General features: G+C 40.3%; 1 protein-coding gene across 2 annotated transcripts in view; it reads left to right on the top strand.

Annotated features, from left to right (window-relative positions):
• Positions 1-409: 409 nt before the first annotated feature.
• Positions 410-18728, top strand: part of KIAA1324L (KIAA1324 like) — a 186047-nt gene continuing 167728 nt past the window's right edge. For both annotated transcript variants that reach the window (XM_023226621.3, XM_023226622.2), the window contains exon 1: positions 410-773. In XM_023226621.3, coding sequence (XP_023082389.1) covers positions 585-773 — 189 coding nt within the window. In that variant the 5' untranslated portion in view covers positions 410-584. The remainder of the gene's footprint in view (positions 774-18728) is intronic.

Below are 18728 nucleotides of genomic sequence, written 5' to 3' on the forward strand. Positions count from 1 at the left end.
GCACACCCTAATCACCTAGAAATTCGATCTGACGCTAGCCAGCACGGATCCTTACAAGGGACGTTCCCAGGGCGCATCTGCGTGTTTGTGTGCAATGAGGAAAGTAGGGAGCTTTTTAAAGACCCGCCGCCAGAAAACAATGTCCTGATGTCCTGTATTTACTCTAGCTTCATCCCGGGAGCGCCCCTCCCAGTGGGCCAAGGGGACCTGAGATACGCGACTCCACGGGGTCCCCAGCCTCTCTCGCCCTCTAGCGCGAGGCGAGCGCCGCGCAGCCCCTGGGGACCCGCCGGGCTGGGCCGCAGCCCCAGTCCGCGCCACCTGCTCCCCAGCTCCTGCGTCCCCGCCCCGCGTCCCGCCCCCGCGCCGCGCCCGCGCCCGGCGGTCCCTCCCTCCGGCGTGACGGGAGCACCGGCGCTGGCTGCCCGGGCCGCGAGCGCAGCGGAGCTGTCAGCGGGCGGACAGGCAGGGGGCGAGGGAGCGGCGAGCCGAGAGCACAGCAGTCGCGGCCCGGGAGCCGGAGCTGCCGCCGCACCCCGGGAAGCCTGCCTTGCCGCCGGCCTGCGGACCACGGCGGGACGAAGATGCTGTTCTGCGTCCGGGGGCCGGTACGGGGCAGGGGCCGGGGGCGGCCGTCGGAGGCTCCCCGCCGCGGGCGCTCGCCGCCCTGGAGCCCCGCCTGGATTTGCTGCTGGGCGCTCGCCGGCTGCCAGGCGGCCTGGGCTGGGGACCTGCCCTCCGCCTCCAGCCGCCCGCTTCCTCCTTGCCAGGAGGTGAGCAGCACCTGGTCCTCTACCTGGAGTTTGCGGGGGCGGGGGGGAGAGCGCGGAAGATGAAGGCTGAGAGCGGTGCCTGTTTATTTATGTTTGCCATCCCCTTTTCCTTGCTTGGAGAACAGGGGCTTTCGTTTGCTTCGAGGGGTGAAGTTGCCCGCCCCGGTAGCTGGCCCGGAGAGGGTGTGTGACTTCGCTGTCTCTCGGGGGATGCTTCTCTGTCCGCGCTCGTGTGTTTTGGGGGCTCTGCAGGACTTTGCGGCGTCCTTTTTGGAGAGCCAGGTTTGAGGACCTGGGGTCGAGGGAAAGATTTCAGGAAGGGGAGGAGACTGGGGAAGCCCCACCAGTGGGATTTGGAGAACCATCTCATCACAGCTTTTCCAGAGAGCCAGACACAGACACCGGAGGATTTCCCGCTCCTCCTCCCACTGTCTCCACTCCTCTGTCTCTGCAAACGCCTTCCTCCCTGCACTCCCCTGCCCTCAGCTTCCTGAATCAGGCCCTGTGGGTTTGCTAAGCCAATGTGTGGTGTCACTTAGCATCCTTCTGACAAAATGTGGATTTGAATTTAGAAAAAGAAAAAAAAAAAGAGTATGTATTTGGTAGAGAAGAGGCAGGTTGATGATGGGGAAAATTAGAAAAGACAAAGTGAATATGCTCCTTTTGGGAGGTGCTTTATCACCTGGCTGAAGTGTTGCCGCGATATATTTTATAGCTTGAGATTATTGTTTATTTGCAGTCAAAAAGGATAAGCTATGGGTGATGAGATTTTTCTCTGGTTTTTAGAAGAACGAGACAGTGTGCCAAAAATTTACAGGGGGTGTCATTGGTACTTGTATTGGGTGTTTATCTTTCCATTTAGTGTTCCAGAAAGTGCATCCTCAATGAAAATCAATGAGGGGAAGGAAGTAACATTTCTGACCTAATTTGATTGTGTTGGGAGGATATATGGAATAGATACTGTTTTTAGGAAGATTGTTAGGAATTAGGGCGATGGGTCATTTTAATTAATGTAGCAAAAATAGATTAGCCAATAGCCCCTCTGGGAAGAAAGGCCAGACCCTGTTCTTTGCGTATGTTGGTATAACTTCTGAATTTTACCGAGACTTGAAGTACAGAGTATCTGTGTTCTAGACATCGTCCATCATCTATGGATTTTCATCTTTCTCTCCTACAGTACAGGTTCCAGGACAGACTGAAATGAAAGAGAATCGGATCAACGGCTTGTGTGTGAACACACAGCAATGTTGTAATTGGGGAAATCAGGGCAAGAGCTCAACAAACAGCTGTGTTTAATTGTAGGGTTTTTTTTTTTTTTTTTTTTTTTTTTTTTTTAGTACAATGAACTTAATCTGTATTCTACAACTTTACGTATCACCTGGGAATAATCCATTATTCCAGGTTTCCACAGAAAGCTGCTTCTTGGACATCTCGGATTGAACAGTTGTGACAAGATATATTTTATCCTCCAGCCCCCAACTTCTAATATGCAGAATGTATGTTTCTAAACTGAAAAGTCTTAGGCTTCTCATAACATCAATTCTTAGTAATGAAAATCTGCTTGAAGTAGGTGAAGGTCAGGGCCAGTAGAGATGATGCCTTTGGTCTCTACAACTAGACTAATCTTTTAGATGGACACATGTCCTACACATGTGTACCTAGAAAGAAGAGTCTGCAATCTAAAACAAAGATTGAAAGGAGGGGCAGATAGATGACAGAAGGTTCAGGAAGGCTGGGTTCACTTAATCCCAGGTCCTTATTGCATTGGCTTTAGAAATTGCACGTGACTCATCCTTTGAGATCTGAAATTTACATTTTCTTTCTGAAAAATGAGAAAAAATATATAGGAGGATGCTATTGAGCCTGCCTTTGGCTGTATGTTTTTATAAATGGTAATGCACAGATCCATTTATGTTCTTCCTGATGACTGACAAGTAAGAGGACCTGCTGGGAGTTAGAGGTTCCTTGGAAGTAGAAGAGGCCTAGTGACCTCCCAGTGGTTGAATCTATTTAATATCTGATCTAACCAGCAGAGCTAATTTACAGAACTTGTCATTGTTTTTCTCTGACATTGTTTTTAAGAGGAAAGTGGGGAGGGCAAGTTATTTTCAGGCTTTGAAGGTAAGGGAATGTTTGTGCTGGGGGTGGGGAAAGGGTATCCTCTTGAGCTCAGCCCTTTCCTCTGAATACAGTTAATGGGATTGTGGACTAAACGCCTGTGAATAAAGACACAGTTGAAGTAACTACTCTGTGTTCACTTCTGCTCGTTTATTGTTTCCCACTTTTTATTAACATTAAAGGAGACAAATGCCACAAAGGACAGATTATGCAGTGGGGAATAGAGTGAGGACAGTTAAAGTGAGTGGTTTTTAGGCTGAAAGCTAAAACCAACTCTCAATATGAGAGAATGCTGAGGAGTATAGAAAAAGCTATAGGCCATTTTGAACCTCATTTTCCCTCAGTAGTTTGCGTCACCCTCATTTATTAATACTTTTATTATAGAAGTAGTCATGTTTAACAAAGTTACATAAACTCTGATTTTCCTGCCTGGTTTTAGAGGAAAGCAACTAAAGGAAGAGAAGTGCAGAGAACTGGCCGGGGAGTCATCCAGTTATAATTGCCTGAGTTCAGAAAAAAGGCCCTGCAAAAACTAGGTTATGGGTAAAAGTTACATTTAGATTTTTGCAGAGGATTGGACTCTGGGGTTAAACTCATAAAATATAGGTTCCTTTGTCAAAGTCTTTGGATTATGGAGTCGAAAGGGGGAGAAAAATTGTGTTGGAATGTTCAGCTGGTGATCAGATCAGCAGTGTGGAAGCACATGCACAAACAGGAAGCGATCATTTGGGAGACAGAAATAAAAGGAAAGTCAGTGTGCCGGCAGATGAAGCACAAGAATAGGATGTGACTTTGGAAAATGGTATTCAAAGGAAAAAAATGAGGCCTGGACATTAGAAAGTATAGAATTCCTCAGGTTTTTGTATGGGGTGAACTTATAAAAGGTAAATCTTCTTTGGGTTTCTTGGCCTGTGTTTCACTTGTAAAATGTTATTAATAAAACATGACCAATTATTTGTATTATGAGGATGAAATGAGATTAATATAAGATAAAGGAGAAATATAAATGTGAGGGCTGATTAGTGCTGGATTAGTAGAGCTAGATCCTGATGTTTTGGGAAGAGTCTACAGTGAGACTCCAGAGGTTCCTAGGATAGGCCCATCCAAGACTTAGCATGACATTTTTGACTCGGTGAATAATAGGACTTAATGGGGCTGCCAGAGCGAAAAATCATGAAGGCCAACAGATGATTCAGAGTTGCAGTAAGGTATCAGAACATAGAAGAGTGCATGAAAGTAAAAAGAACAAAACTAATTGGATTATGTCTGTATTATTTACATTTGGTAAATTAAATCACCAAATAGCTGATTCTTAGTTCACTGCTCTAAAGTCTTGCATAATGCAATTCAGCTGTTCTCCTTGACTACTGAACGATGAGTTTTGCTAACAGTTTTTGTTCCACATTCAGTTTATACCATGTGCTAGGCAAAATGTCAGATATGAAATTAGTGATTTAAAGAATATAATTTAATTGAATAAGGATGAGACAGATAAACAAACATTGCAATTAAGTGGTTTGAAGCCATGAAAGAAGCACGGGGCCATCATATCTACTAGGGGGTTGGGGGGATCAGAAAAGGCCCTATGGAGGAAGTGAATGAGACTTAATTGATAAGTAGGAATTTGCCAAGCAGACAAAGGTCAGATGTGAGTGTAGGCTAGTTTGGGGGAAAGACATTTCAGGTGTAGAGCACAGATTGAAAAAGGGCAGAAACATTAAACAGCGTTGTATTGTAATTGGTTCTAACTGGAGTACAGCGTGCAATGAGAAGCTTAATGAGGGATGAATCTGAAAGGCAGGCAGGAGCCTATCATAAGGGACTTTATATCACACTAAGAAGCTGGTCTTCATTTGGTAGGCAATCGGATGCAGTAGTAGGACTTCAAAAAGAGGAGTAGTATGCTTTAGATAGAAATGGCAGTGAATGGAAGCAGAGGGTGAGAGAATGAAACATTCTAACTTGATTAGAGAATGGTGCCTCTTAACCTCCCTGAGAAGAAATGTGAAAGATGGGATAAGGAGCTTGGTTCTTATGTAGAGCTGTTGAGTAGAGCTGTTTTTATGTAGAGCTGTTGAGTAGGCAGTTAGGTATTAGGCCCTCTTCCTCAGGGGCATGGTGTGGGCTGGTGTGGTGACCTGTGAATAACTTGAATGAAAGACATTGTTGAAATTACTGGATTGGTTGAGATCATGCAGGGAGTGAGAACAAAGAGGGCTGAAGATAGGACTTGGGTTTTACCTACATGAAAGGGGACAGAAACCAAGGAGTTCACAAAGGAGACATGTAGCAGTGGCTGGTAAAGGAGAAATGTGAGTGTGGAGTTGTGGGAAAAAGAAAAGCCTGAGAAGGAGATAGGGCTCATTGTGTGTCAGTTGCCCAGTGAAATCCAAAAAATGACGACTGAAGAGAGAAGATTGAATTTTGCAATTAGGTTATTGGTGCTCAGCACCAGAGTAGTTCCTGTGGGATGGTGGAGATGGGTTGAGTGTTAACTGGGAGGTGAGATGGTGGTGATGGAGTAGAATTGTGTTATAGAGCCTTACTTGATTTGGTAAGCTACTGGGTCTTCAAAATCCATATAAACCACAAGACCTGTAATGGTCATGTTTTTTGTTTCAGAACTTGATGGGCACAGTTGAGAAACATCCTTTCTGTAGGAAGTCCCTGACAGTCATGGGCTATGGGTGAAGCTGTCAGAGGTTCTAGACTCACACTGTTAGTGAAGGAGTTAGGACTCAGCCTCGGTTTTCAAGCAGTTAATGTAATTATTCTTGCCTGTTCATGCCTGGGGAGGTGAATTTTCTATTTCAAGTTCTTATGCTTAGAATCATTTCTCATGTTTTAGGCAAATGAGAGCAAGTATTCACACCATCAATATTTACAATGTAAAACCAAGAGTTGACAGATCTGTGAAGTGTCATATTTTAGCACAAGGGATGGAAATAGCAGAGCATAGTATAGAGTGGCACGTTTTCCTATCATAGTGTCTTCTTCAGCAGAGTCTTGCATCTTATAATAATTCTTTATTGTCAGAAAACACCAGCCACATTTTGGTTGCTTTTCTTTTCTCTTGAAGAAACCATGGATTATTCTCTTTCCTTTCTGCCTTTCATCATCTGTGTTCTATGTAATATTTCAATATTCAACATATATTTATCATGGACTTATATAGCAGGTATTGACAGTGAATGGATGAACAAAACATAGGCCCTGGCTCCATGGAGCTTTGTAATCTCAGGGGAGTAGGTTTAAAACAAAACCACACATCATGCAATTACATTTGCCATAAGTACTATGATGGAAAATTTCTGTTTGCAGTGAGAATGAATAGCCATCCTAGTTAGGGCTGGGAGCAGGTGGATTACCAGGAAAAGATGTTTAAGGTAAGATCCAAAGGATGAGTAGGAGTTAGCTAGATGCAGGTTGTGGGTGATGGTAAGAGAACATCTCTTGACAGAGGGAGCCTCCTGATCTAGATCCATCCGTATAGCCTATCCTTTCCTGGACTAGTAAAAACAAAGGATATTTTCTCTTCTTTGAATTCTAGTCACAGCCTATTGTTTACTCACTGGCACATATATGCTGTTCCACAAGTGTTTTGCACACACAGCCCCCCACCTCCCCACTGCCCTATAGATGAATGAGTTGTGCTCTCTACAAGGGCACCGAGCTAAAGGGTTGTAAGAGAAAGAATCCATCCATTTCTCAGCATGCTTAGCTATATGTACTGGCACAGGTCTGCATTTACCTGGAAAAAGGGATACCTTTTTCTAGTTCATATTCCCAGACAGGGGTCACTATTTTCTAAATCACATAAAGGCGCCATTTGTTTTACCAGAGGCTTTGAATACACAAATGTTCTCTCTCCCCTAGTATATGATATGTTCATTGAGGGCAGGGATTATATCATCTTATTAGCAAACAGTAGTCTCTTTTCATTTAAGGCATTTTGGGGATTTTAAAAATGAGTAAGACATATGTCCTTCTCTCTGGGAGCACTAATCACTGCCTTAAAAATCTAGTAAGTGAATAGTTTCTGCTTTTTCAATTATAAACAGGAATTGATCTTTATGCTACATTTAATTCTAATGAACATCTCCTCTTCGTTGTGCCAGATTTAAGACCCTGAAATAAACCCTAGTGGTCAGTTCGGGCAAGGTGGCCCACACCTGTAATCCCAACACTTTGGAAGGCTGAGGCAGGTAAATTGCTTGAGCCAAGCAGTTTAAGACCATCCTGGGCAACATAGCAAGACCTTGTCTCTATACAAAATAAAAAAAATTAGCTGGGTGTGGTGGCATGGGCCTGTAGTCCCAGCTACTTGGGATGCTGAGGTCAGAGAATCGATTGAGCCTGGGAGGTTGAGGCTGCAGGGAGCTGTGATTGTGCTACTGCATCCCAGTCTGGGTGACAGAGCAAGACCCTGTCTCAAAAAAACAAAACATACCCTGTGATCAGAATATACTGAAGTTGATTCTCAACTCAGTTTACAACTCGAGTTGAAAGTACATTTATTATCCTTTTTCAAAATGTTACTTTTATAAACTCTTTTCTTTAGGTTAGTAGTCCACAAAGTGAGATCCTAGGACCAGCAGTGTCAACGTTAGTTAAGAACTTGTTAGAAATGTAAGTGCTTGGTTCCTGTGCACAACCTACTAAAACAGAAACCCTGGGATTGAAGCCCAACAAGAACCATTGCAGTTGGTATAAAGAAAGGAATTGATATGGTTTGTCTGTGTCGCCACCCAAATCTCATCCTGAATTCTCATGTGTTGTGGGAGGGACCTGGTGGGAGTTAACTGAATCATGGGGACAGGTATTTTACATGCTGTTCTCATGATAGTGAATAAGTTTCATGAGATCCAATGGTTTCGTAAGGGGGAGTTTCCCTGCACAAGCTCTCTTCTCTTGTCTGCCACCATGTGAGATGTGCCTTTCACCTTCTACAATGATTGTGAGGCCTCTCCAGCCATCTGAAACTATAGGTCCATTAAACCTCTTCTTTTGTAAATTGCCCAGCCTTGGGTATGTCTTTATCAGCAGTGTGAAAGTGGGCTAATACAGAAATACAGTTTAGTAGCCTGAAATTCAGGGACCCATTTCATTGCTAAAATTCCCTAAACTGTCACCCTAGCTTACTTCTTGCTTCTGCAGGGTGTCTTAGAAACTCCTTAAATAATCATATCAGATGGACTCTGAGATTCTGTCATTACCATGAAGTACACCAGCAAGTGTTTCTTAATTATCTTTTATAGGTCAGGAATTATGCAAGATGCTGGTGATAAAACAGGATGCAGAGAATATTGTCATCATTCGCCAGGAGATCATAGCCTGATAGAAGTCACAAATATGGAAATTAATAAGCACCTCTTTGAGATTGACATTAAAATAGAAAAATATGGGAATATTAAGAGAGTATGGTTAGCCTTCTTGGTAAATGTTTTCCAATGTTTGCTACTTATGGGAGAATGATGTTTACATTTTGGCCCAACTGCAAAGTAGTGTCTTGTTATAGTACAAGCAGTATTGAAGGTATTTAAGAATCTGATGCAAAGGTAAGCCCTGCCACTGGTTTATGTGACCTTGAACAAATTAGCCCCTTTAAATCTGTTCTTGTCTGAAAATGGAGAGAGTAAAACCTGTCTTATCTATGTTAGAATTGCTGTGAGTTCAAGCTAATGCATTTGAAAGCGCTTTGTAAATTCTCATGCTGTCGCCAGTATTAGTTATTATTCTCATGTAAGTGAAGAATAGTGTTTCTCAGGAGGTGCACTGAGTGTGAAAGACATGGGATATGGATAGGGAAATTTGTTTACTTTCAAAAATATTTTATAGGAGTACTTTTTCTAACAATAAAAGTTATGTGTTGTGAAACATTGGACCCAGTTGATTGTTCTGTCATCACTGAAATTTACTTGGCTTCAAGCACCCCAAACTCTCTTGGTTTTTCTCTTAATCCATTGTAATCCCTCTCAGTTTTTGCCAGTTTCTCCTGACATCTTGACATTACCATGTTCCAGCAATTTATTCTTGGCCCTCCTGTCTTTTCTGTCATCCTCACACTCCTAGTGATGTCAGGAGTCTCTTGACTTTAAATATCACTTCACTTGGATAGCTCCCAAATTTACACATCCTTTGTGGACCATGCCCTGGAATCCTATTAAGCATAGCCTTGATGTCACCACTTGTAGAAGTACCTTAAATCTGATATGTCCCAAACTGAACTCCTGACATTTTCCCCAAACCTACTCCTTGCATAGTTTTCTCCATTTCATTTAATGGCAACGCCTTTTCTTCTGGTTGCTCATGTCTAGAACTCTGGAATCTCCACTGACGTCTTTTCTCCTACATCCTACATCCATCCTATCAGCAAATCCTCTTCACAATAGCTGAATCAGAACTTCTCATCACTTCTCCTGTAATTTCTGGGCCATACCACCATTGTGTCTTGCCAGGACTATCACTGTAACTTTCCATCTTGATGTCACAGTGCAGCTCAGAGATAACATTAAAATATAAGTTTAAAACTATCATTTGTTTGTTCAATACCCTTCTAAGAATTCATTAATGCAAGACTGTATCAGGCCATTCTTGCATTGCTGTAAAAAATACCTGAGATTGGGGACTTTATAAAGAAAAGATGTTTAATTGGCTCATGGTTCTGGAGGCTTTACAGGAAGCACAGTGCTGGTAGTTGCTGGGCCTCTAGGGGGGCCTCAAGAAGCTTACAATCATGGTGGAAGGCAAAGGGAGAGCAGGGACATCCCATGGTAAAAGCAGGAGCAAGAGTGAGTGGAGTGGGAGGTACCACATATTTTTAGATGACCAGATCTTGATCTCCTAACTCACTATTGCAAAGATAGCACCAAGTCGTAAGCATTCTGCCCCCATGATCCAGACACCTCCCACCAGGCCTCACCTTCAGCATTGGGGATTATAATTCAACATGAGATTTGGGTGGTGACAAATATCCGAATTATATCAAAGGTCCAACCTAATCTGACCTCCATGAAGCCTCTAATGTCACCTCTTTTTACTCTCCCTCTTTTAGTTTATTTTGTGCTTCTATAACAGAATACCATATACTGGGTAATTTATAATGAACAGTAATTTATTTGCCTCCAGGTTCAGGAGGTAGGGAAGTCCAAGATCCAGGTGGGGACCTCCTTGCTATGTCATACCATGGTAAAAGGCCAAGGGCAAGAAAGAAAGAGAAAGAGAACAAGTGCAAGATGGGGCCTGAATTCTATATTATAAGGAACCCATTCCTGAAGTTTGCTGTCAGTCATTTATGAGGATGGAGCCCTCATGAACCAACATCTCCCATTAGGCCCCACCTCCATCACCACGTTTGGGATAAAGTTTCTAACATATCAACCTTCAGGGACACATTCAAACCATAGAACTCCCCATTTTTCATTTTGCTTCAGCCAGCCCAATCTCCTTGTTCTTTCTAGAATGTGTTATGTATGCTCCTTTCTCAACGCCTCTGTACTGGGTCTTTTCTGCCTGGAACTCTTTTCATTCAGGTATTTACTTGGCTTTGTCCCTCATGCACTTCAGGTTTCCACTCAATTGTCATTTTGTCGGTAAGGTTTTCCCTGGCTACCTATTTAAAATTGCAATCCCTTCCTCTCAATCTACATTTCATGCTTTTGTTTTTCTCTATAGCCCTTTTAACATCCATAATAATATATATTTTCATTGTTTATTTGATTTGTATGACTTCACATTCCCTCAATAAATTGTAAGCTCCATACAGATAATAGTTTTCTTTTTAAAAAGACACTACTATATCCCTAGCACCTTGAAGAGTGCCTGGAACTTAGTAGGTATTCAATAAATGCTTGTTGAATGAATGTGTAAATTTAATTTTGGGCATGTAGGCTGTTTTTAATTTTATGTTGTATAATCAAAACAGTGTTATAATCAATGTTTGTTATAATCAAAAACAATGCAAAACACTGTCTGAATTTCTAATTAATTGAGATGATTACTTGTAGCAGAAAAGTTAGATTGAAGGACATAAACTGTATTCCCTGGACAGCACTGAAAACTGTTATGATCATTACTAATTTGATGGTAAAAAATGCTATTTCATTGGGACAATTGACATTTAAACATTTTTTAATTTTTAATTTTTGTGGGTACATAGTAGCTATATATATGGTACATGAGATTGTTCTGATACAGGCATGCAATGTGAAATAATCACATCATCGAGAATGAGTTATATGTCTCCTCAAGCATTTATCCTTTGTGTTACAATTAAGTTACAGTCCTTCAGTTATTTAAAAATGTACAATTAACTTACTATTTACTATAGTCACACTGTTGTGGCATCTAATAATAGGACTTATTTATTTTTTCTATTTTTTTTGTACCAATGATCCAACCTCCCTTCCAAGCCCCGCCCCCCCACCCCCACTACCGTTCCCAGTCTCTGGTAACTATTCTTCTACTCTCTCTGTGAGTTCACTTGTTTTGATTTTTAGATAGACAAATGAGAACATGCGATGTGTGTCTTTCTGTGCCTAGCTTATTTCACTTGACATAATTACCTCCAATTCTATCCATGTTGTTGCAAATGACAGAATCTCATTCTTTTTTTATGGCTGAATAGTACTCCATTGGGTATACGTACCGCATTTTCTTTTCTTTTTTTTTTTTTGATGACGTCTCGCTCTTTCACCAGGCTGGAGTGCAGTGGTGCGATCTTGGCTCACTGCAACCTCCTCCTGCCAGGTTCAAGTGATTCTCCTGCCTCAGCTTCCCAAGTAGCTGGGACAATAGGTGCTCACCACCATGCCCAGCTAATTTTTGTATTTTCAGTAGAGACGGGGTTTCACCATGTTGACCAGGATGGTCTTGATCTCTTGACCTTGTGATCCACCCACCTTAGCCTCCCAAAGTGCTGGGATTACAGGCGTGAGCCACTGTGCCCAGCTGTACCACATTTTCTTTATCCATTCATTTCTTGGGTTGTTTCCAAATCTTAGTTATTGTGAACAGTTGTGCACCAAATGTCAGAATGCAGATATCTCTTTGATATACTGATTTCCTTTCCTTGGGGTACATAACCAGCAGTGGGATTGCTGGTTTATGTGGTAACTCTATTTTTAGTTTTGTGAGGAAACCTCATACTTTTCTCCACAGTGGTTGCACTAATTTACATTTCCACCAACAGTGTAGAAGGATTCCCTTTTCTCTACATTCTCACCAGCATTTGTTATTGCCTGTCTTTTGGATAGTCATTTTAACTGGGGTGAGATGATATTGTAGTTTTGACTTGCATTTCTCTAATGACTGGTGATATTGAGCACCTTTTCATATGCCTGTTTGCCACATGCATGTCTTCCTTTGAGAAATATCTATTCAGATCCTTTACCTGGTTTTTGACTAGATTATTTGATTTTTTTTCCTACAGAGTTGTTTGAGCTCCTTATATATTCTGGTTATTAATCCTTTGTCAGACGGAAATATTTTCTCCCATTCTGTGGGTTATCTCTTTGTTGATTGTTTCCTTTGCTATGCAGAAGCTTTTTAACTGGATGTAATCCCATTTGTCCATTTTTGCTTTGGTTGTCTGTGCTTCTGTGGTATTGCTCAAGAAATTTTTGCCCAGACCAATATCCTGGAGATTTTCCTAAATGTTGTCCTTTAGTAGTTTCATAGTTTGAAGTCTTAGATTTAAGTATTTAATCCATTTTGATTTGATTTTTGTATACAGTGGGAGATCAAGGTCCCGTTTTATTCTTGTGCATATGGATATCTAGTTTTTCCAACATCATTTATTGAAGAGACTGTCCTTTTCCCAGTGTGTATTCTTGGTGCCTTTGTCAAAAATGAGTTCACTGTAGGTGTGTGGATTTATTTCTGGGTTCTCTATTCTGTTCCCATTGGTCTATGTGTCTGTTTTTATGACAGTACCATGTTGTTTTGGTTACTATAGCTTTGTAGTATACTTTGAAGTCAGGTAATTTGATTCCTCCAGTTTTGTTCTTTCTGCTAAGGATAGTGTATCAGTTCCTTTTCACATTGCTGTAAAGAACTACCCAAGACTGGGTAATTTATAAAGGAAAGAAGTTTAATTGACTCACAGTTCCACAAGGCTGGGGAGGCCTCAGGAAACTTACGGTCATGGCAGAATGTGAAGGGGAAGCAAGCACCTTCACAAGGCAGCAGGAGAGAGAAGAGTGAAGGAGGAACTTCCAAACACTTATAACGGATGGGATGGGGGAAACCGCTCTGAACATCCAATCACTTACCTCCCTTGACATGTGGGGACTACAGGTCCCTCCATCAACACGTGGGGATTATAATTTGAAATGAGATTGGAGTGGGGACACAGAACCAAATTGTGTCAGATATCTCTGGCTATTCTGGGTCTTTTGTGGTTTCATATAAATTTTAGTATTGTTTTTCTATTTCTTTGAAGAATATCATAGGTACTTTGATAGGGATTGCATTGAATCTGTAGATTGCTTTGGGCAGTATGGACATTTAAACATTATTCTTCCAATTCATGAGCATGGAATATTTTCCCATTTTTTGGTGGCCTCTTGAATTTCTTTCATCAGAGTTCCATAGTTCTCATTATAGTGATTTTTCACTTCTCTGGTTAAGTTGATTCTTAGGTATTTTATTCATGGCAATTGTAAATGAGATTACTTTTTTTTGATTTCTTTTTTGTAGTGTTCACTGTTGACATATAGAAATACCACTGATTTTTGTATGTTGATTTCTGTATCCTACAATTTTGCTAAATTTGTTTATCAGTCCTAATAGTTTTTTGGTGGAGTCTTTAGGTTTTTCCAGTATAAGATTATGTCATCTGCAAACAAGGATAACTTGACTTCTTCTATTCCAATTTGGATGCCCATTTTTTCTTTCTCTATCTGATTGCTCTATCTAGGATTTCTAGTACTATGGTGAATAACAGTGGTGACAGTGGGCATCTTTGTTGTTCAAGATCTTAGAGGAAAGGCTTTCAGTTTTTCCCCATTTGGTATGATACTAACTGTGGGCCTGTTTTATATGGCTTTTATTATGTTGAGGTATGTTCCTTCTATACCTAGTTTTTAATTTTTTTATCATAAAGGAATGTTGAATTTTATTAAATGCTTTTTCAGCATCAATTGAAATGATCTTCTAGCTTTTATCCTTCATTCTGTTGATTCAATGTATCACATTGATTTATTTGCATATGTTGAATTATCTTTGCATCCCAGGGATAAATCTCACTTGGTCATGATGAATGATCCTTCTAATGTGTCATTGAATTCAGTTTGCTAGTATTTTGTTGAGGATTTTTACATCAATATTCAACGGAGATATTGGCCTGTAGTTTTTTTTTTTTTTTTATGTGTCTTTGTCTGGTTTTGGTATCATGGTAATATTAGCCTTGTAGAATGAGTTTGGAAGTATTCTCTCCTCTTGTATTTTCAGAATAGCTTGAGTAGGATTGGGATTAGTTCATATTGAAATGTTTGGTAGGATTCAGCAGTGAAGCCATTGGGTCCCAGGCTTTTCTTTACTGGGAAATTTGTTATTATGGCTTTGATCTCATTGGTATTGGTCTGTTCAGGGTTTGGACTTCTTCCTGGTTTAGTCTCAGTAGGTTGTATGAGTCTAGGAATTTGTCTACTTCTTTTAGGTTTTCCAGTTTTTTGGCTTATAGTTGCTCATAGTAGTCTGTAATGATCCTTTGCATTTCTGCAGTATCAGTTATAATGTCTTCTTTTTCATTTCTGATTTTATTTATTTGTATCTTTTTTTCTTAGTCTAGCTAAAGTTTTGTTAATTTTGTTTAACTTTTCAAAAAACCAACTTTTTGTTTCACTGATCTTTTGTATTTTCTTTATTTCATTTATTTCTGCTGTGATTTTTATTATTTTCTATTAATTTTTGGGTTCGGTTTGCTGTTGCTTTTCTGGTTCATTAAGATACATCATTAGATTGTTTATTTGAAGTTTTTTTTTTGATGTAGACACTTATAGTTATAAACTTCCCTCTTGATACTGCTTTTGCTGTATCCCGTAAGTTTTGGTATGTTGTATTTCCATTAATATTTGTTTTAAGGAATTTTTCAATTTTCTTCTCAATTTCTTCATTGACCTCCTGGTCATCCAGGTGCATATTATTTAATTTTCATGTATTTGTATAGTTTCCAAAATTCCTCTTGTTATTAATTTCTAGTTTTATTCCACTGTGGTCACAGAAGCTGCTTGATATTGTTCCAGTCTTTTGAATGTATTAAGAGTTATTTTGTGACCTAACATGTGCATTTCTTTAATCACTTATGAAGGTCAATATTTTTTGTGTCACTTAGCTTTTTGTATTTCACTTTTTGTGAGATTTCCTATGTAGGTGTTTGCACCGTTATGTATACAAGCTCTTAGTATAATAAGGATAATATATATTTCCCTAGACTTTTTCTTATCTGTGTGTTTTGAGACATAAAATATCCAGAGAAAGCAATTATTTACTCCATAAAAAGGTATATGGAATTACTTCCCTTAACATATCAAACAGTAATACATGTTAATTTCCAAAAAGAATGTTTGTTACATAATACCTTATTAAATTGTTACAATATATGACGGCTTTCAGGTGTTTGTCTGAGAAAAATATGGAAGCAGCTACAAAGTTACCAAGAATTTTTGTGCTTGCATTGGTATTCCTTGTTCTAAGATTATGTTTTAGATATTTCATGACTATTCATTCTCTGTTACTTCTTTTTCAGTTGCCATTCATATGTTTATTAGCTCATCTAGCATGTACCTCTCTCATAGGAAAAATTATAGGATAGTCTATGATGATAGTACAGATGGGTTAAGTGCTATGATGGAGTCATTCACAGGGTTGTATAGAAGCACAGAGAAGAGGCAACTAAATCAGACTAAAGGAACTCTGGTGTCAGAGCAAGCGATGTTTCAGCTGAGTTTGGAGGGATTTATAGAAGTGCTTTACAGGATGCACAGAGACTACCACATCTCACTCAAAGAAAATAACATGTAAAACATCAAAGAGGAATTAAATAATAATATAATTTCAAGGGCCAACTTGAAGGACATGTGGGCAGTGGTGGCAGAAGGTGTCAGAGACTGAAGGTCTTGCGAGGCAAGCTATGAAGCGCTATTAACATCAAATTAGAAAGATTATTCTGTTGGCAAATGAAGGAACATAAAAGGGAAATCACATTGGATGCAGGAAGATCGGTTAGGAGACTCTTGCCTCTCTCATGGGGAGAAAATAACAAACAGAACTAAACACATGACAGTATGAATGGAGAGGGAGAGAATAGATGGATTTGACAGCTATTAAAGACATCTTATTTTCAGGAATCTGCAACCGAGCGATACATTTCAGACTACCATGACTTGTAAGTTTTCGGTCTAAGTAGATGCTGCTGTCTTTTATTGAGATAAAAAAATCGAGAGAAGGAAAAGGAGGAGGTCATAGTGTGGGAGGGGAGGCGGGAAATAGGATGAGTTCAGCATTGGACATCCTCAGTTTATAGTACCTCAGGCACACACAAACAGTGCTCTCCTGAAGACAGGTGGATGTACAGGAGTGCAGCTGAGAGACAACTTGGGAGCCATGAATAAAAAGAGGTAATTGAAGCCATTGATGTTGATGAGGTCACAGGCTCTGAGCGTATAGCAAGAGCACTGTGTTGAGGAGAGTGCTTAGGGAAACAACAGCATTTAAGAAGCAAACAGAGTGAGAAGCATTTGAGGATGAAACTGAGAAGGTACAGCCAGTAGAGAATGATTAGCATTAGCACAGAAGCAGACTGGAGGTTGATGGGAAGGAGACCCATAAATCTGGAGTATGATATAGGCAGGGTGATTTTTAATATTCAGGGCGTTTGGTTATTTTAATTTTTCAACTTTTAGATTTGGGGTACATTTGTAGGTTTGTTATGCTGAGGTTTGGGATATGAATGATCCCAGCACCCAGGTACTGACCATAGTACCCAACAGTTTTTCAACCCTTGCCCTTCCTTTTCCCTTTCCTCTCTAATAGTCTCTAGTGTCTGTTGTTGCCATCTTTAATTCCATGAGCATCCAATGTTTAGCTGCCATTTGTAAGTTAGAACGTATGGTATTTGGTTTTCTGTTCCAGTGTTACTTTGCTTAGGAAAATGGCCTTCAGCTGTATCCATGTTGATGCAAAATCACGATTTTGTTCTTTTTATGGCTCTATAGTATTCCATGGGGTATATGTACCACATTTTCTTTATCTAATCCACCAGTGATGGGCACCTACCTTGCTTCCATGACTTTGCTATTGTGAATAGCTCAGCAAACCCTCTTTAAAGATAGGGTCTCCCTCTGTCACCCAGACTGGAGTGCAGTGGTACAATCACAGCTCACACAGTTTTGACCTCCCAGAGCTCCAGTGATCCTCCAACCTCAGCCTTCTGAGTAGTTGGGACTACAGGCACATGCTTCCATGTCTCACTAATTTTTGTATTATTATTATTATTTTGTATAGACAGGGTTTTACCCTGTTGCCCAGGCTGGTCTTGAACTCCTGGCCTCAAGTAATTCTCCCACCTCAGCATCCCAAAGTACTGGGATTGCGGGTGTGAGGCACCATGCCTGGTCTACAGTGAGACATTTGAATTGTCATATTCTTATGGACAAAATGCATAGTATGGGATGAATGGTGGGATATTAGGCAGATTCTTGGCTATTTGAACAAAGGTACACTAAGATTATTAATGTATGTGATGCTAAACTGAAAGAACATCTCCAGTGCAATACTTTTGGGCTTAATATCTAATTTCTGTCCTTTTACTGTTTTACTATTACCATTTTAAATAATACTTGGGTTTTGAGAAGGCATAACCAAATTTTGTACAGTCAGAAAGCTGAGAAGTATTCCTAATGAGTTGGAAAACAGAATTGGGATTCAGAATGATTCAAAAGGCTAGAATAATGGGTAATCCAACATAATTGATTTAAATGTAGACTGTTCTTTTCTGGTTCTGAAAATTAGATGTTCAAGCATATAATGGGGAAATTTTACTTAAAAGTACTTCTGAAACCATAGCTGTCATATGGCTGCCAAAAGCAATAATGGAGGGTCTTGGGTTCTGTTTATATGAGCAGAATGCCTTGTTTGTGGAAGGTAGACATTTAAATTAGGTCATTAATTCAACTTAGGTGCAATATTTGAAGAGGGATATTGACAAAGGATGACATTGACCTGAGATGTGAATTAGGAAGATTAGTTGTTTGGAAAGTATGTCACGTGGAAACTAACCAAAGAAATTGGGGTTGTTTAGCTTAGAGTAGACTTGAGGGGGCCGTGACATGAGCTTCAAATATATTAAGTGCAGTCATATATAAGATGCATTGCTATAATGCTCATTTAGAGGACAAGATTTGGATTAGTGAGTAGTAGACAAAAGGATGCAAAATTTAGTTCATCTTAGAAGGTGTTTTACATATGCAGAAGCCATGAGCTGTGTCTTTGTACTCTAAAAATTGCAGAGCTGCTGCTTTGAATGGATTGCAATCCTGGGTTCCATCTATAGGAGCCATGAGTTCTAATTTACTGCACTTTGACTGTTGTACTATGATGGATGTGAGGGGCAGTTCAATGACTGCTCAGGGTTATATCCATACCTACTGTAACTGGTGAGAAGATAAATATTTGACCTTGATGCTTTAGTCTTAGCTAGCACACTTCCTTTTTTTTTTTCTGAAACGGAGTTTCGCTCTTTTTTGTCCAGGCTGAGTTTAGTGGTACTATCTTGGCTCACTGCAACCTCTGCCTCCCTGGTTCAAGCTTCAAGCAATTCTGCCTCAGCCTCCTGAG

Source organism: Piliocolobus tephrosceles, chromosome 8 (assembly GCF_002776525.5).
Source record: "Piliocolobus tephrosceles isolate RC106 chromosome 8, ASM277652v3, whole genome shotgun sequence".
Taxonomy (NCBI): domain Eukaryota; kingdom Metazoa; phylum Chordata; class Mammalia; order Primates; family Cercopithecidae; genus Piliocolobus; species Piliocolobus tephrosceles.